The sequence below is a fragment of the Channa argus genome, chromosome 9 (assembly GCF_033026475.1).
Source record: "Channa argus isolate prfri chromosome 9, Channa argus male v1.0, whole genome shotgun sequence".
Lineage (NCBI taxonomy): Eukaryota > Metazoa > Chordata > Actinopteri > Anabantiformes > Channidae > Channa > Channa argus.
Genome location: NC_090205.1, coordinates 3,939,086 through 3,959,030, shown reverse-complemented (window position 1 = coordinate 3,959,030; position 19,945 = coordinate 3,939,086). Strand labels below are relative to the sequence as shown.

The window sequence follows — 19,945 nt, the reverse complement described above, 5'->3', positions numbered from 1 at the left end:
AGCTCGTGATGTAGCCAGCATTAGCTCCATGGCGAGAAATGATGAGACTTTTCATTACCGTGTTCATGGAAATTAGCATCATGGCCACAAAATGATTACTAGTTGGCAGTGGGTGATGGGGTGACCACAGATTTTCCCAGGCTACATTTGCTGGTCTGGTATCGGTCAGTCCGACATATTAACTTTATGCCGGGTTCATGCTTACTACAGTCACATCATGGTAGCCAGACCCTTCATTTTAAAACGGTGTCACACTGGCACATGCATCTTTACTGATGATTGATCAGAGAGAACCGTGTTGTGCCTCCTCCCCCAAGAGAGGAAAGACACGAAGAGGCACCAATAAACCTATGAATGACATGAAAATTAAAGAAAATTAGACAAAATGATAAATGTTCAGGCCTCTGCCTTTGTTGATGTTCATGAAGCTTTTACTGTCTGCTGGGACAAAGATTCATGTGATATGCAAATAAGACAATTCATGTGCTACGTTATTAGTTTGCGTTTCCATGAGGCAAAGCTCAGATTATGACATAACATCAACCTGTCTGTCATTATTCTAATGTAAACTTACATATCTTTTTCAATAGATTCAATTATTAACAATAACTGATAGGATTTATAAATCAAAGAAGCAAACTGTAACTGAAAGTCGCACCCGCAAAGTTAGATGTTCTTCACATTATACTAGTGCCATCAATAATAAATCCGTATGGATCAAATTCTAATGCTTAAATGACTGCAAATATTTATGATACGAGCTGTGTTTTTTATGTTGAGTGGTCGGGATTGTCACATTTCACATTTTATGATCCCTCGCATGAGAAACCACAGGAATTTCAGGAGCATTAGCAGCAAACATCGCCAGCTCCTGGTGTCAGGATATTTATTTAATGTCACACAGTGTTTTAAAAGTGAGGCCTGTGTCGCTGGAAAGCTCCACTCCGCTCTGTATCAACCGAAAAACAGCAGAGGGAAAAACCGGTTTGGGGAATTTCATTCAGCTCTAAGAATTGAATTACCAGCAGTGTGAGTGAAGCCGAGCAGCTGACGTTCTCATCTCTTCAAAATGCTTTTAACAGCCCCATCAAATCACCATTTAAATGAATCCACATGTTCGACCACCGAAGGCTTGAGACGGCTTTACTACCCACTATATGATGCTGCCTCCTTGGTGCATGGTGAATATTTCCAAACAAGCTAAATTACAAATCTGTTTACGAATCCGTTATTTCAGTTTTGCTCTTATTGTTGCATGTAGCTAATTTAATTTGTATAAATTAAATCCCAACATGGCTAATGGAGGGTTTCGCATACAGTAGTAAAACTGTACAGGTTGTACACAAAGTGGGAGGAACCGTGTGGCTCAGCCATTAATTTTGGCTCCACAACAGGTTAGTCCAGCTTCAACAGTCACCGATCACGGTTTTCATCAGATATCCGTAATGTGTGCGAACATGATGCAAGAGCCAGCTCACTCAAAAACCCGACAGGACATCAGAAAGCACAGAATACAGGTTTTGCATTGGCATAACAGGACTCCAGCATTTCATAGCCTAACAATCACAAATCACTGGGATTGGTTTGGTTTAATTTAATTTAATACATTTTTAATAAATGTTGCAACGTTGCAAAATTCTGGAGGGGACTGATTGCTGCAGAGCCACAACAGTCGCCTGGTTATGGACATTAATAATAGCAACTAGAGCTTCTAAGAAAAAAAACTAGTCCTAAACCTTCAGACTGTTTTGCCTAAATGCACAATGAGTCCTGAGAGAGCACAGAGCTTTTTATCCTTAAGCTAAAGTGGCATCTGTGCTGGTTTAGGCAGTAAGATGGCAGCAAAACACAGACTCACTCAGCTGGACAAAACCAAAAGGTTATAAAAACAAAAAACTTTACCCACTGCTGGGAGACGGACTGTGCACGGAGCTGACCCTTTTCCAACCTCTTTAAGAAGACATCTGTGTTTAAGGGACAGGAGTTTTTCCACTGAGAGTTTGTGCATAAATCATGCTCTCAGTCTGCTTTTCAAATCTCGTCTCTTTAATTCGTTTGCGCGGCCTAGTGTGTGATATCAGTGCCAGTGAGTTCAGAGCGACATCAGCTGCTCGACTTATAGTCACCACAGAGACTTATATGTATTAGCTATGGACACGTCCACAAAAGTAAATTAAGTCGAATACACGCTGTAGCTCAGTCGGTAAGGGAGTCGTCCACAGGGTCAGTGGTTTGATTCCCGGTCTCGGCTATATGTCGAAGTGTCTCTGGGCAAGACACTGAACCTCTAACAGCCCATTCCCCTCCCCAGCTGTGCAGTGTCGGTCCAAGCCCGGTAGAAATTGGGGAGGGTTGCGTCAGGAAGGACATCCAACGTTAAAAAAAAAAAAGAGATAGAAATACATTTTAAAGAGCATCATGTTAACTTTGTATTTTTCTTTATTTTTGTGTTCAGGTCCGTGTTCAAACTCTTAGCAGCACATCTGTGTAAATACTGAAATACATTTTCAAAATATGAAAAGACACCAAAGAACCCGGACAGAGATGGATGACTGCTTTTTTTACAGTGTCATGAACAACATGGTCTTACCAGTGAGGGATTTTGTCGTCTGGGTTTTGATAAAGGAAAAGTAATGGAATCTTTGAAATCATTTTATAAACCAAGTGCTTCTTTGATTGCGATCATTTCTGCACTGGGATGTTCGTAGCTGCTGACGTGTTGCCTCTTCCTCAACTGATGCTGTCAAGCTGTTACAAATGAGGAAAAATCCTCCGGGGACCACGAATATGGTCCTAAAAATCCAAACTGTGCCTCTTGTGAAGGCAGTGAAGGCATCAAGCAGTTGGGCCTCAGTTCCTCCTCTTGCTGTTCAGCTTTGGCGTATGAATGCGGGGGAGGGGGTTGGGTGGCTGCCAAATAAATGCTGACCCCGTGGATGTGCTTGTAGGGGGGTGGGGGATGCCATTCCTACATCCTTGAATGGGTCGTGCAGCCACAGACAGCTGGACGGGAACCAGCTGACCGGTTGCCATGTGAACGCCTTTTCTTTGCTTTCATCCCCGAACAATGGATAGTGACCGACGCCGTGGCCCTTTAATCTTCTGGAGATTGGATTTCATCAAAATTGGAAGTTAGACATCAAAGTTATCAGGCCCGTAATTATGCATCCGACTTACTTTTTCGTAATGTCGATTGCCTTTGTATTTATATAGATTTTTCTTTACGCTGCACAAACATTTTGGCCTCACACCTGCACATTCTGCTGCTGTAACAATAGTAATTTCCCCACTGTGGGACGAATAAAGAATCTAAGTCCTGCTCTCTTTCAGCTGGGACTGGCCCCCGTGAGGTCGCCGAGCAACACGAAGGAGAAATACATTGGGATTTTCTTTAATTGACATCATACAGCAAAAGGGGGCATTTGGCAGTACCGTACGTGACATTCCTGAGAGGGGGTGGAGCCTAATAAGCTTTTTCAATGCACATTTTGCTGCCTCCAACCGTTTCTCGAGTGTCAACCGTGTCTCATTATGTGAAACAACAAACCTGAAGAAGTCCAGCCCCTTGTTTTGTTTTCATGCATGTATTACAATGCAAACCCCCTTTCTGTAGCCCCTTCTTCAGGGTAACACCTGTGTTATTATAATGACCATAAGCCAAGTGACCCCACACCCAATCACACACACACACACACACACACACACACACACACACAGCGAGGAATTGTCGTGCTCTCGCCGCGGACGCCCAAGAGTTGACATCACTGACAAGGTGTGAAGCTTGGAAATCACACATTTGAGTGGCTTGTGCTTTTTCTCTTTCACGTGCAAGCTTTCCACATGCAGAACGTTGCCATGGCAACGACCTAAACTGTCAGCATAAAGACAAAGACTGAAATGAGGTTAGGGAAATGCATATCCACACTGGAGTTGAAGCAGAGAAAGCAGCAGTAAGGATTCATAGCTCCATGTGTTCAAATGATCATCCGCCTACAAAGTCAGTCGTCCAGGTTTAGTTATCGGAAGACTGAATCATGTCAACTGGACTTTTTACTCTCGGTTAGAAACACTTTTCTACTTGTCCAAGCGGCTTCTTCAGTCTGAATAAAATGGCCAGAGAACCAAGTTTTATCCTCCAGAGTAACCTGAATAGGCTCATTAAGGTGGGACGTAGGAACAGGGTGGAGTCATCAAGATGTGAAGATTATGACCCGAAACCCCTTAAATGGGGGTCATTAAGTGTGGCCATCTTGTTGGATGAAACTGAGAGACAGGTTGTGCCTGCCTCTAAAACGTTCCGGGGGGGAAATGGGATGCAGATTCCCATTTGCACCTCAGTGGGAAGTGCAGAAATGTACGTGCTCTGTGAGCATCAGCTGTTCAGTACATGACACCTTTAATGAGTAGAAATCAATCCACCTTCAGAGAGATGACTCCTTATCTAAGCCCCGTCACAATTCAAAGCAAACTTCGTCATCACTGGACTGAGTAAATCTGTTTCCTGACACGTGACCTTGTGTGCACCTTTGTCATCCATAGACAAACTGACCCACAGCTTCACACAGACGGCTCAGTCAAGTCAGACCAAACAAAGCTCGGCTTGTTTCCACATCTGAGCAGCTGCCCTTCGACTCTGCAAACACTGCTGGTTTGTCATGTTAGTAGATCAACGGCTTGAGGCTGTTTCCCTTCCAGGGTCACCACAGCGGAACATGTTCCTCACATTTGATTTGGCCTAAGTTTGGCATGAGCCGGATGTATGCCCCTTCCTGCCACGACCCTCCCATTTTATCCGGGCTCTGCACCGGCACCCGGTTGGCTCTTGGTGACAGGGCAGGGCCACACCTGGTGGGGTGGGATTTGATCCCGTGGCCTTCTGCATCCCAACCCGATGCTCTACCTATGGACCCATCAGGCCCTCAAATATTTTTCGGAGGTTTCTGAAATAAACGACATAATAATCTGTTATATCCTGTTTTCTAATTTAGCTGCAAAAATGTTACATTTGGGGTCAGTTTGTTCTGCAATGGAAGCAGAACTCTGCAGAAAATGAAACAAAGTTAAATGATAAACCTGGTTTCATTCTACATGTTTCTTTTTGCCAGGAAGATAAAGCGGTTGTCCACCAATCTCACAGTTGTTGGTTCAATCCCCGGCTCCTCCGGTCACATGTCGAAGTGTCCTTGAGCAAGACACTGAACCCCAACTTAGTTGCTCCCGGTGAGTGTTGGCCAGCTGCATAGCAGCTCCCCCATCGGTGTATGAATGTGTGTGTGATTGTGAGTGTGAATGGGTGAATAAGAAGCAGTGTAAAGCGCTTTGAGTGCCAATAGGTAGAAAAGCGCTATATAAGTGCAGACCATTTACCATTTACCATAAAGAGACCAAACAAACAGTATTAGTCCGTGTTTCGAAACCTTAGGACTTCTCTAGTCTGTCTGTGGCTCCAGACACGACACACTGGTTCCTACCAAAGACGTAAATCTTTAAAAGCAAACCTCGTAATTACACAGTTCCTGTGCAACAGTGTCGTTCACTGATGTGTTTTTAATAGATTCTAGACAACAATGTGGGACAGAGAAATAAGATACATCAGGCTTTGATACACGCAATAGTCTTTAGGAGATTGTTTACAACAAGACAAAAGAGAAGGTCCTTGTAGCATCAAGATGTCACATGTTTCCTGCTGACGGCGTCTTCTACGCAGGAGAAGAGCCGCAAGAGTAAAAGTGCTTTTCCCCTCTGAGCCTGTTAATCTGCACTCAGGTCATTAATGTCCTCCAGACATTTACTGTTACAAGGAAAAGTCCTGCATTTAAAATAGTGTTAATAAAAAAACTACTTGAAGTAGCAAAAGAAAAAAAACAAAACTTGGCTTTTGTCGAGTCAAAAGGAATGAATTAGAATTAGTGATGCATTCCTGTTTCCATCGCTTTAATGTTTCAGCTGGTTTCCATGGAGCCAATTAACAACTTTATACACTGTTTAAATAGGGTTTTGTGGGGTTTAATAAGTTTGTCATTTTAAATTTTAATTCATGTCCTGCCTGTGACTTTTAAACTATAGGGATCAATCAAGTCTTTTTATGCAGCATTTTGTTTTAATAATTAAATTTAAAAAAATTAATTTACACAGCACCTTACACACAGATTAATGCAAGTCAAAGTTCTTTGAAGTTGAAAGTTGATAAAAATGTGACCAAGCAAAGACAAGTAAAGCAGAAAACTGTCAGAACTGGGATCATAATGCCTACTAATAATAATAATCATCAACATTATTATCATTATTGAGAAGTTGACAGGGCACATGAAATGATGACAATAGGATGTAAAAAGACGAGAATATCAATAAAATTAGGAGGAAAAAAACATATGGTTGGAATAAAAGAAAGTAACTAAAGTTATCAAATAAGTATAGTGAAGTAAAAGTAACATTTTTGGACCTGAAATGAAGCACGTCACCAGAAAACGCTGGCACAGCCTTTTATCCCCTGCAGATCAAAAACTCGTTTCATTCGTCTCATTGAACTCCTTGTAACCCGACATTGAACTAATGTGGTGTTCAAGCTTATTTCCTTTGACTTTCATTCTCTACTGTTAACAAGCCTTTTTCTTCTCGTTTGCAGCCTGTGTCTCCTTTAACCAAATTAAGATCAAAACAGCCCTGTTCCATTGGACTTTTACTACATCCCAGCTCCCAGCATGTTGCATAGGAACACGAGAGGGTTGCGATTAGATGAAACTGTGAGGGAACCAGCTCCCCTTGCTGGGTTTCATTAAGTCAATTACAAGCTGCTGACATTTTGAGGATTTCTTTTTTTGAAGATCGCAGGAAAACTCTTCTGGAGCTTGTTAGCTCCAATCATCAATTAGTGCCAAACGCTTTGGGATTAATGTTCAAACGGCCCTGCAGGAACACACAGGCGTTTGTCCGCGGGCTTGTTTACTCTTTGCTCGAGCCGCAATCTGCCGAAAAATGTAACGGTTAATGTTCAACACGCCTCCACAGACTCAAACAGAAACACAAGAGGCTGTTAGAAGCAGTAAAAGTTGACTGATGTTTACTCTCGCAGCCTGCAGCTTTGACCTTTGACCTTGCCCATCCCCCTGCCCCTCTTTTCAGCCAACACACTGAACCCGTTAGTATAACAGTCAACTCCTGCAGTTTGTCCCCCCCCCCGCTGTGAAAACTCCTTAAAATCCACTTACAGGGTTTTCACCAAGAGGCTGATATTCACTGAAATGGGATTTAGTTAAGAACTGAATCTATGAACACTAACGACTAGTGCTGAAATGTCATTTCAGAATCAACTGGGAAGGCCCAGAGTCCACACCTGCACAGGTAGATCAAAGTCTTTTAATAACTGGGGAACAGGTCCAAGTGTGCATGAAACGGCACTAAACCAGACTCATAAATGAGTCAGTTTTTCCCCTTTATTGTCAGCTGTCTGCAGATTAAAGAAAACACGTCAGGTTGCAGATTCGTCCACTATGTTTCCAGATTTGTAAAGTTAAAATTGCCTCATTGAATTTTTGTCCAACCGACCACATTCTGAACCTGCTGGAGCAAAGATAAATCAGCATCTGTTGTTTTGTAGGAACATTCTGGACTCGAAATGCACATTTGTAAATGCTACTGTGATATTCTGGGACTTCTCAGAACAAAAGACCTATTTTATTATCAAAACCAGATTTGGGGGGAAGGTGTTGCCTCAGAGCTCTGATTTGTTTTCTGTGGAGTCAGAGAAGCAACAGCTGCACAATCATAAAACCAGAAATTCTTTCACGGCTTTTTTTTTCTCTCTCTCTTTTTTTTTATTTGCTGGTTATTCTTTATGTAACAGCCTTGGATTGCAGTTGATGTTAGCGGCTTCGTGAGTGATGTGTCTTGTCAGCTTGGATGCATTAAGCCTGTGGACATGTGATACATCTGAAACATTATTTTAATTTATCTAACACCACTAGCGTTGGAATAAAATACAGGTGAGATGCTTGTACTTTACATGAGTATTTTCAAACCAAAGCATCAAATGAGCTCATTAAGTATGATGCAGTATGTAAACAAGTGAAAATCAGCTCTAAACATAATGCAGCATTTTATATATTATGAGTTACTTTGAAACATTTAACATTTTCCTGCTCTAAGTTTAAATGCAGCTTCTCAGCTTTGGGCTGAGATTGTTTTTCTTTACTTAAATCAGAGGAAGCTTTACTCTTTTTCTACTGGTCAGAGAAAAAGTTGTGATTCTCATTTAAGGCTAATTTTAGTTTCTGATATGTTATTACTAAAATTCATTAGATAAAAAAAAGGTGAGATAGAAGCTTTTCTTCTAAGGAGACGACTTTTTTCCTTCTTTGGTAAAGAAATTACTAGAAGAAGTCTTCACTGAATATTACTTCCCAATTTATCAGTAAACCTACATAACAATTAATGCAGTAAATAAAACGACAGATCTGCAATGAATGAGTTTCATGATAATGTTCAGCATCTTTCTTGAACCTCCTTAAAGATGACTCGCCTTGTTTACTCGTTGATCGACTCTCAATCTGGTGAAACGCGGTTAATGTTCAACGCGGTTATCGGTCAACACTCCTCCACATTCTGAAACAGAAACACAGGTCGGCGGGTGTTTGCTCAGCCAGCCCGAGCTCCAACTTTAGCCTTTGACCTCACCCATTCACTTATTTCTCCATCAGAAACATGCAGTATCAGCCAAAAAGAAAAAAGAAAATGAGTTTCAAATGAGAATCGCAGTAAAATATACTACAACACACTGGAGCTCAAAGTGAGCTGCACCACTGATCGTTGCACAAATAGACTAATCAAGTATAAATTAGCTACATAACAGGCTATTCTTGCTCTGTGAAACAGGAACTTGGGTTCTGGAATGTATGATATTTACATTATTTTCACCAAAACATGTGTGAGTATGTATAATTCCTTATGATCACACCATCTTGATAGCCAGTGTTTTTATTGGCTTTTATTTAGAGTTACACAGTAAACTAAACAGTGTCCTGATCTAGAGCATCGAAGCAGAGCTGCTTTTTATGGAAGATCCTTGTATTCGTGTGCAGGTGCTTGGGAAATAAGGGCAAACACAAAAACGTGTTCTTTGACATAAGCCGGCGTGCATTGTTTTTTTTCAAAAATCAGAGCAGGAGCAGTGAGGTAGTACGATGCTGCAGAACAAACACTGAGATAACAATAGACGTTAAAGTCTCTTGGAAGCTGCAGGATGACAGAAAGAACTGAGAAGAAAAGAGACACCGAGACTGAGTGGGAGGCGGCTCCGAGAGTGAACAAAAAAAAAAAAGAAAAAAATAAACTGGGGCAGCGAAAAGTCTGCTGCATTTCCATGTGAAAGACGTTTCCTCTGGAAGAAGGAAGCCCCACGGTGTGTCGGCCGGACCCTGGCTGGGCAGGGAAGCTGGCAGATCCCTCCCTGCTGCTCCACTTTACCAAAGCCTCGTCTGCCCACTGACTTCCAGATAACCCCGACACGCCTCAACGCACACACCATCAAAGCCACCACCTCAAAGCTGAGGTAACTTATTCATAAACCACTACAAAGCTGCGCTTCCATTCATCTTTAGTCGCTGGAGGAGCAGAGAAAACCACAGTATGAATGATGACAACTGAGCACGACCCTGAGGAGCCATTAACACATTTATATGGACTAGATTTTTGGTGCTACATCTGAATAAATGCCCCCTGTGAAACACACAGTAGTATATCTATCAGTATCACTGTACAGGGGACACAAGCGGAAACTGTTTTACATCATATGAAGTGTCTTCTGCACTTCCTCCTCGTTTTGAAGAACAAACGTGAACGTTCCAATGGTGTATGCAGACCTGTCTCCTAGGACACTAACCTTTCTATGCAGCTTCACTCCAGCCACGTCAGCAGTGGTCTGAAAAAGGCAGCAGGGAACTCAAGGGGAAAAGGCAAATATAAGGAACAGGTGTACAGAGGAGTTTGGAGGGGAATCAGAGGTTATTACAGGGCAGATTGAGCAAATCTGAATGAACAGTATCAAATTTCACCCAGACTGGAGCAAACGTCCAGAACACGGGAAGGAATGAATCAAACTCTTTAGTCTCTTCAACATAAAGTGTTGCTCTTTCACTACATAAAGAGGAACCACAGGTAAACTGTGACTGACTGTGCTGAGTTCTTGGAAACACACATGTGCTTTTATATCCTGATTTAACTCTAGTTTCTGTTGCTGCCCAGTTTTCTGCGTCAGCTAATCACCTGTTTGCCCTCAGCCGGCTCTTCAGCTGCACCTTATCAGCCATTACTGCTCCCGACGTATTTAAACCTCAGTTTGAGTCTCAGCTGTGGTACATGCTGTCTGGGTGGGGGCATTAGGTTGTTGGGTTTTTTTTTTTTAAAGTCTTGTAAAAAGTCTGCACAAGAACAAACCTGGTCCATGGGTCAAAGTACAACCACTCAACTACTACTGATTATACACACAAGTAGATTCCCGGTTTCCCTAAGAACAAATGAGACTCTTAAAGCTGCTGTGTGACCATGTTTCCCTGCTGGCAGTCTCCCTGAGCTGCTTTCTGGTTATGCGGCATCTCTAATAAAATGCATAATTTGTCTAAACTTTACTAGGCAGGAAGTGAAAAGAATGAATTGTCATTTCCTCCATGCAGCACAGCAGTGTCGGGGGGGGGGGGGTGGGGGGGACTAATCCTGGTGCCAAGATAAACGGTGTGGACTGGTAGTGTTGGTGGCTGGAGGAGGCTGTGTGTCCCTGAAGGCCTCGTCTCCATATAGAGGCATTTTTCAGCTCTCAGACTAAACTGCAGCAGCAGGGCGACACATTCATCACACGGCTGCTAAACACAGCACAGTGTGTCTAACACGAACCTCCTGCGTTTGCACACAGGAGAAAGCTGAGACAAGGAAACGCACTCATCACATATTACAACTACCCATAAACAATGTGATATCAGTTGAGGTCGGCTCCAAACATCCAGTAGTGGAGGTGCTCTGAATTGTATTCGGTCAAAAATCTTGACACTGTAAAGGAAACCGGATCAGCTCAGGAAAGCAGCAGTAATTACAGCTGAACTTTGAAATGTCCATTTACAAGGGCAATTCATTAGTTTTTGCTGTGCGCACACATTTGGGTTCAAGACCAAAAGATGGACAAAATATGAGCACAGAGAATAAAACTTAATATCTGGTTGCAGTAACTGCATCAAGCCTGCAAATCGTGGTTTCATGTTTCAGTGCATCCAGAAAGTTTTTTTCACATTTTGTTTTGTTATGTCTCTCATTCTTCTTTGCAGCACCTCTCAAGCTCCATCAGGTTGGATGGGGAGCGTCAGCACAGCCATTTTCAGATCTATCCAGAGATGTTCAATCGGGTTTAAGTCTTGGTTCAGGCTGTGCCACTCAAGGACATTCACAGAGTTGTCCTTTAGCCCCTCCTTTGTTATCTTGGCTGTGTGCTTAGGGTCGTTGTCGTATTGAAAAGATGAGGTCCAGAGTTATGGTTCAGGTTTTCATCAAGGACGTCTCTGTACATTGCTGCATTTATCTTTCCCTCCATCCTGACTAGTCTCCCATTTCCTGCTGCTGAAAAACATCCCCACAGCATGATGCTGCCACCACCAGGCTTCACTGTAGGGATGGTATCGACCAGGGGGTGAGCGGTGCCTGGTTTCCTCCAGACATAACACTTGGCATTCAGGCCAAAGAGTTCAATCTTTGTTTTATCAGACCAGAGAATTTTGTTTCTCATGGTCTGAGAGTTCTTTAGGTGGCTGACATGTGTTTTTTACTGAGGAGAGGTTTCCATCTGGCCAATCTACCATACAGGCCTGATTGCTGGAGTGCTGCAGAGGTGGTTGTTCTTCTGGAAGGTTCTCCTCTCTGCACTGAAAAATGCTGGAGCTCTTTCAGAGTGACCATCAGGTTCTTGGTCACCTCCCTGACTACACCCTCCTATGTTTGGACGGCCGGCCCGCTCTGAGAAGAGTCCTGCTGGTTCCAAACTTCTTCCATTTATGGATAATGAAGACCACTGTGCTCAGATCCGTCCCTTGATACAATCCTGTCTCTGAGGTCTACAGACAATTTCTTGGACTTCATGTCTTGGTTTGTGCTCTGACATGCACTGTTAACTGTGGGACCTTATTTAGACAAGTGTATGCTTTTCCAAATCATGTCCAATCAACTGAATTTCCCACAGATGGACTCCAGTCAAGTTGTACAAACATCTCAAGGATGATCCGTGGAAACAGGATGCACCAGGTCAAAGGTTATGAATACTTATGTACATGTTTTTTTTATTAATAAATTTGCAAATATTTCAAACAAACACCTTTTACATTGTCAAATAATGAATTTGATCCATTTTGAAACAAGGTCGTAACATAACCAAATGTGGAAAAAGTTGTGTGTGAATACTTTCCGGATGCACTGTATGTTTTTTAACCCTCTTTTTTTTCCTTCAGTAGATTAAATACATGTTCAGTCTGCGATTGACTTAGTGTAAAACCATCTTTCTCCCCTCGATGAGCTTCTTTGCTCAGTGGGTCTTCTCGGCAAATTAGCATCCAAAATGTTTCTGTCCCCACCTCTGAATTCATTCTGCTACCACCACCATGAGTTCCTTCATCGATGAAGACCAGTCAGCCTGCTCAGGAAGCAGACATGCAGCCAAGTTATGACAAGACCTCCACAGATGAGCTTGTGTGGTTTGGATCACGAGCAAATCCCACCCTCCCCCACAGCAACGAGAGGCTGGTTGAAACCTAAATGATCCTGTAGCGTGACAGTTGGAGGTGATCTTAATGCCAGCGAGAGGTTCGGCCTCCCCGATATTGAATACCTTGGCGCCAGTCCTGAGCCCAGTTGTGGCAGGAGGGACATCCGGCGTAAAAACTCATCCCAAATCAACGTGCAAAACACGTCCCGTGACCCCTGAAGGGACAAGCTGAAAACATTGATCTTCGTCAATCAACAGTGAGTAGTGTGTGACAGATGTTTGTTGCTAAGCAATTCAAAGAGCTGACTGGATATTTCTCTGCACCTTAAATTCTGGATGGTAGCTACGATGGACATGTCCCTTGTCCTCATCATAAGTAAACATGTCCCTTGCCTTTTGAGCAGGTTCAGAGTCCAGTGATGCTGCATGTTTAACACCAGAAACCCAGGAGGTTAAACACCTGCAGCTCCAATTCATGTCATCTCTTAAACCTTAAAGGTTGGTGTGTGTCATGAGTCACTCAGGCCTCTACAGATGTTGAAATAACTCCTGCATTCCTGCAGATAGCAGAGGTTATCACTGGGTGACAGCAGCTTCCTCCCCTCGGATGAAGGGAATCAGGCGCCGCTGCTGCTGATACGCATGCGGTACATACAGAACGTGGAGGAGGAAGAACAATGGCAGCGTGACCTATATATGCCAGGGACACGCAAACAATGCATGTCTTATCAACCCTCTGAACACAATAACAGCTGCAGGAGCTGATCCACCAGGGACAGAGGCTTTCTGGCATCAACATCCCACACAGTCCAAGTTTCAACATGCCTAATGAAACCAGGTTGGAGGGGGATGGACTCTGTTGGTTCCGTGAGACAAAAGGACACGTTTGTCCATTGTTTTTTTTTTCTCTTTCTAAGATCTGACAGTCATGTTTTTTCTTCAGTGTGTGGGTGATGCCACAAAGTGTCTATGCTTTGCATTTTCTGTTATTTAAAAGACCGTTTTAATGGTTATGAGTTTTAGTGGCAAATAAATCATTTCGTGTGGATTCTGATTTTCTGCACAGTCCCTCAAATCAGGACTCGGTTTTCTGTTTTCAGGTTTTATTTCATATTTGAAACTTCTTCCACCTTTCACGTCACTCCGTCTCTTCCCAGATTGGAAGTTACATGGTTTTCATACACACTTTTACATACTTTTACTTTGGACACTTAATACATTTTAATTTAGTACCATTAAAACAATTCTTGCTTCTTAACAGGATTGAGCTTTGTGAAGGAAACAATACGTTTGTTTACTGCTTTATTTGGTGCTTATAACAAGGTTTGTATTCTTTAGGGGGCTGGTGGCTCAATGGGAAAAGCACTGGGTCTTCCAGTCTTACAGCAGCCTGTCTGGTAGAAGACATTTGTGTTTCATATTTAATTTCGGATATGAATTTAAATCAATCAATAAATAAAACTATCATTTATTAATGGTGCGATTTCCAAATTAAGACCATTATGTCAGCGAAATAATTCTTCTGCAAACCAGTCAAGCTGCAGTTTACATGTATGTCTGTTCATAAGTCCACGTGGACTATTGTTCCTGATGTAATGAAATTACCTCCAGACATTCAGATGTTGCCATTGGTGAGAGGACACAAATAAGTGACCTGACAGCTCAAATCTTCAAATCAGTTCACCTTTAGTCCCAGTGGACATGTGTGTGCACCAGTTGTTTTTTTTGTGTGTGTGTGGGGGGGGTTGTGAGCCCTAGAAGCGTTTGAGGTTTTTCCTTCAAAGTCAGCAAACTGTAAAAGGCAGATCAAATAATTTCCGAGTGATTTTGAGCTAAACAGATAAGGACTCATGCTTCACTGAACGTATTTCATGTTTCTCAGGCTCTTGGGATGAGAATCATCTTCTCCCTTTGATTAATGTAATGGAGTAATGTTCCCAGCAGGACCAGCCTGGTAAAGTGCTGTAGATCTTCCAAGATCTCTTTTTGCAAACACAGAGATTGGAAGGGCTGGTTGTCTATCCACATCTAAACATCATGCTGAAAGTTTCATTGGATTGTTACTATAAGGTGCTGTCTGTCGAGCTGCTATAGTGGCTTTTTGTGCTACATCTCACATTGTCCACTGTGGAGGACCTCAAAGTACACACATTCAGGCTTAAGTCTTGCTTTGTTTGTTTCCGGAACCATCCACCACCACCACACACACAAGGACTAGACAATAAAGAGACACTGAGAAACAGAGCTGGCTGCTGAATCTGACAACACTCACAGCATCGCCCTTATCTTCTCATTTCTGCAGCGACTGAAGCAGCACAAAGAGACGCCACTCTGTAATTAGCAGTTTGTTTTCCTCCAGCAGAGAGCTCTGTTCTGCTTTAAGTAGATAATTGGAACGTTGATGGAGACACCAACAAAGACCAGAGGGACGAGAAATGAAGCAAAGTGGGCGTTCAGCAATGCAGATGGAGCGAGAGCCACACGCGTTTTCATCGCGTGGCCTTGTTGGTAGCTTTTAGTCAAGTATGTGCTTAGTTACGGTTCATGTTGAACGAAAAACGGAGCCGAAAGCCGATTTTTTTTTCAGCGGAAATTTGGGTTTAAGCTGTATCTGGTTGTGGAGAGGTGCTTATGACTAATACCTGAAGGTAGCAGGGAGACGAGCTGGGTGGAGCAGAGTAGATTTCTTTGAGTCTTATGTTAGCTTAGCTTTTTTTTTTTTTATCATATTTGGTTTTGTTTTTATGCATATGTCTTTACAGTGTTTCTTTGTTCGTCTTCCTTCACACAACAAGAATGAAAGACTTTCATTGCATCATGTCTTGAAGGCAGCCGCAAATCTTACAAATAAGTCATTTGATTGAGAGGCATCAAACAGCAGGACACGGGTCATAGAAATTATAAAGGAACGTTTCTTAAATATAGTTCATGTTTAGGTCTGGAGTGACCTTGTCCCCAGGCTTCCAGGAAGTGAGCTACAGCTAAACCCCAGGGTCACGGAGTAAACACACGCTGAAAGTGGAGATAACTGCTGACCCAACAATGATTGACTCACAGTGGAACTGAGCCAGAAATATTTAGCTCGAAGAAATGTCCTCAGAGTATCCTACTGCAATCTGTCTGAATACAGTTCACCTGCTGCGAAACCACCAGTGCAGACGAGAGAGATTCTTGCCCTCAGTTTTGCCTCTCAGGTAAAGTTTGTTGGCTGCACACTTCGTTTTTCTTTCACTTGAATTGAACTCCGATCTAAAACGGTGCAGTGTAAAAACAGTGTTTGCGTCCAGATACAGCAAAGTATTTAGTTGTTTTTAAACTGTATTTTAGAGTGAAGCCCAGAATTTCTAAAGAATATAAAAAATATAAATGAAGGGAATGTAAAACAAAAAACAAGTCCTGGCTTTTTTTATATATTCAAAGATTTTCTTCTCTGCATGTCGACAGACAAGGATATAATCAAGGGACCGACTTTATCCTTTTTGTCTTGTTGTCAGGGTAAACACAGATGGTAACGAAGGGAAATCTGTTTGTCTGCACGGGGTTGGTTCTGCAGTTGCCATGGTGATGGGCAGTCCTGAGATGACAAGGATTTTTCAGTTTGCTTCATGTGGGAAACCACACTTTTTTTTTTTCCTGATAACGTTGTCACTTTTACATGAAACGAAAGCAAGTTGGTTTGTTTCCTCTGTACTGATAGATGCTAAATGAACCAGCATGTGATGATGTGCAATAAGATTTTTCTCAAAAGTAAATTATTTCCTCGCTGCTGCTGTTGTGGCATGAAGTGATTCAGCAGTTCGTCTATGGTTTTTAGAGGGTAACTGCTTTAACAATCAGCTGAAATCACCAAAACCAACATGCTGGTGGTTACAAACAAAGCACAGACCTGGGAAAATGAGTCTCACATCAACTGTCACACAGCATCTACAGTACTGCTCATCGTTTTTTTTAAACTGAGGTGTTTTCGGTGTTGGACTTTCTTTAGCATTGTATCTACTGCAGACACAGTTGGCTGGTGTAGTCCAGCGGTTCCTGTGGGTTGGACCCCTCCGAAGGGTCACCAGATAAAACTGAGGGGTTGCGAGATGATCAATGAGAAAGGAAACAGTTTAAAAGTTCAAATGCACTAATCAAGTAAAGGAATCTCCAAATGTTAAGTACAGTATTTGTGTAAAAGTACTTGGTTACTTTCCACCACCGTTGGATCGTTGGGATGGGTCATCTCTGCAGCTGTAACCACCCCCCCCCCCCCCCCCCCCACACACACACACACACACACACACACACACACACACACACACACACACGCCATTCCTTAAGGTCACAAAGTAACTTCAGTACTGTTTTGATGTATTTCTGTTGAGCATTTCCATCTACTACTACTTCATTCTCTTGGTTCACTTAACGTGATAACAGTTAATCATCGGCCCTTATTGATCCTCTGTGTGGTGAAACTCCCACAATTAGATTCAAATCACATGATGATCCAAGAGCCAGAATAGAATCCCTAAAATCAGCTCACGGTAAAGTGAATAAAGCATTTTTTCATTGAAAAACCTTTTACGTGTAACCGTATTCCAGCTACTTTTACATAAGTACTGCGTGCTGCTGCTGTGAAGCAGGAAACGCAGCACCGCAATGCAGATTCATAAATTTCACAAACGCGCTCCAGCTCGCCTCGGTAACCCCCCCCCCACGGAACAGTGCGCTCAGGCTTCTCAGCTGACCCCCTGCCAAATCCCTGAACCCTGTGACCTTTGACCCGTCTTTTGTCCCACACCTGTGAGGATCTAGATAAAGAAATCCATCAAGTTAATGGTTCGCGGTCTCTTATCAGGCTGAGCTGCCACAGCAAACTCCATCACTTCTACTGCAGCCACGAGTAAATGAGCAGTCAGTCAAATCATGGATTTTACAGCTTTTAATATTCAAAAAATACTTCCATTTCGGTTGTTTAGTACATAAACCACCCGGATCTGCTCCTTTATTAATACAGTGTATTTCTTTCTATCATTAGGAAATGAAAAGTGCAAAGTGGACACTTGTCCTCCGTCCAGCAGACAGAGGAAAGGCTACTTCAATGCTCCAGAACAGTCCATACACTTGGTTAACAAAAAAACGCAGAGGGCCTGAGCCACGTGCAAAATCAAACTAGGGTTTCCACAGAAATCCTCCTCGGATGGACATTAGAAAAAAACCAACATCTTAGAGTCCATAAAAGTCCACAGTGAGCTACAGCGTAAGAGCTTCATCTCTACAGTCCACGACGAAGCAGGAGCCAAACAGGCCCGCCTGTTCCTCCAAGAGTCTTTTCAAGTTTCTGTCTTTTTGGTTAAATGTTTCTATCCTGCGGCCTCCTGTGCGCAACGGCGTCACTCAGCAGGGCGTCACAGTGTGGAGCAGCTTTAATCCAAACACGGGAGAGAAGCGGGGGGGGGGGGAACACAATCTCTGCAAAGTAAACGTGCTCACAAGCAGCACTGCCACGACCCGGATTCCTTCCAGTACGGGAGACTCAAAGAGCCCCGGATCAGCAGCTGTTACCGCTTCTTCTTCTGCTTCAGGGACTTCCTCCTCTTCACGATCATCTCATACAGTTTGTCCATTCCCTCGTGGAGCCCCTCGCCTATTATGGCGCATGCAGGCTGGATGTGATATGTGGTGGAGGGGGTGAGCTCGTGCAGAGCCAGCTGCTTCTCGATATCCGCCACCGGGAGAGACTTGGGCAGGTCCTGCTTGTTGGCGATCACCAGCAGCGGCGTGCCCTGGTTCTCCGCGAACTTGGTGACTTTGTGCAGCTCGGTCTTGGCCTCCTCCAGCCTGTCGACGTCCACAGAGTCCACAACATATATGATCCCGTCGGTGCACCGGCTGTAGGACTTCCACAGGGGCCTCAGCTTCTCCTGGCCCCCGACGTCCCAGAAATGGCAGCTGATGCCCTTCGCGGTGCCGTTGCTCAGCTTGATTTTCTCCGTGTTGAACCCGATCGTGGGGACGGTGTTGACAAATTCATTAAATTTGAGTCTGTAAAGAACTGTGGTTTTCCCAGCGGAGTCCAAGCCCAGCATGACTATGTGGAGAGACTGGAAGGCAGAGATGTTGGAGAAGCTGTTGCCCATTTTGGCGTTTTCCACCCGGGTTCTGAAGATGAAACGGCTCGACTCTCAGATCCCGCTCATCGAATCCCGCTCGGAGGCTCTGGACGCTGTGGCCCTCAGCAGCAGCAGCAGCTCGGGACGCGGTGCGCCTCGGCACGAAGCAGCGCGCCGTCCATTAGTATTCGCCTCACGCACTCGCATCCATTTGGCGACGGAGTTCAAACGCTCCCTCAGCACAGTGTGGACTGTGTCACGGCGTCCTCCAGCCTCAACAACCCGCTCCGTGTCCCCTGGAGAGTCAGTCCGCTCCCAAAATCTCGATTCTGACTGCGCCCTTGCGCGTGGTTCTGCAGCTCAGGAGATAACGTTCAGTCTCCTCCTGCCGGTCGCTGCAGCCGCTCTGTTGCGACGCTGACTAAACAAGAACGCAAAAAGGGAGGCAGCGCCGCTACGCTCCACCCCGCCGGGACATGTGCCAACGAGGCAGCGAGCGGCTCCACGAGCTGCTGCGGTGATCCGGGTCCTACAAAATACCGCTGCTGCAACGTTCGCTTTCTATCAGCACACAGCGAATAATAAAAACTGCACATTAATTACAAAATAAAACAAACATAACACCACCGAGTTACATCGGTCCGCTTCATTCTTCGGAAATAAAGGTTCACGCTGCTCCTGTGGAATAAAGTGTGGACAACAGCGCCACCTCCTGTCACGCATGCGCAATAACACGAAGCGTCTGCAAGTTCAAGAGAAAATAAAGTTAGAAATATTAAAAATTGACACGAAAAACATCTCAGAAACATACGTCCGTGCACGGGTGAGATCTGAGGTTCGACTTGCAGTTAAAACTGGACGGATTCACAGTTTAGTAGAATGAACAAAGAAAAAAAGAGGCAGTTTTCTTTGAATGATTTAGAAAATAATTTTCACCAGGATTTTAACCACTTGAACAAACTTCATCCTATAAAACCAAACCCACTCTGCAGAAATACTGAAACGCATTTCTGCATAATTCACACGAACTGGAACAGAGAAGAGCACATTTTGTATCAAATCAAGAAAAAGCATTTGTTCTCTGAACCTTAATGAATGATTTACTGTCACTTGCTTCTAG

The 19,945-nt window shown here is 43.6% G+C and overlaps 1 protein-coding gene across 1 annotated transcript; it reads right to left on the bottom strand.

Annotated features, from left to right (window-relative positions):
• Positions 1-17,639: 17,639 nt before the first annotated feature.
• LOC137132602 (ADP-ribosylation factor-like protein 4C) lies at positions 17,640-19,516 on the bottom strand. The gene has a single exon (XM_067515366.1). It carries the CDS (start codon positions 18,850-18,852, stop codon positions 18,274-18,276), a length of 579 nt encoding a protein of 192 aa, XP_067371467.1. The 5' UTR covers positions 18,853-19,516; the 3' UTR covers positions 17,640-18,273.
• Between the last annotated feature and the right edge of the window lie 429 nt (positions 19,517-19,945).

Coding starts and splice junctions, on each gene's coding strand:
- LOC137132602 (XM_067515366.1), bottom strand. CDS start 18,852: ATGGGCAACAGCTTCTCCAACATCTCTGCCTTCCAGTCTCTCCACATA.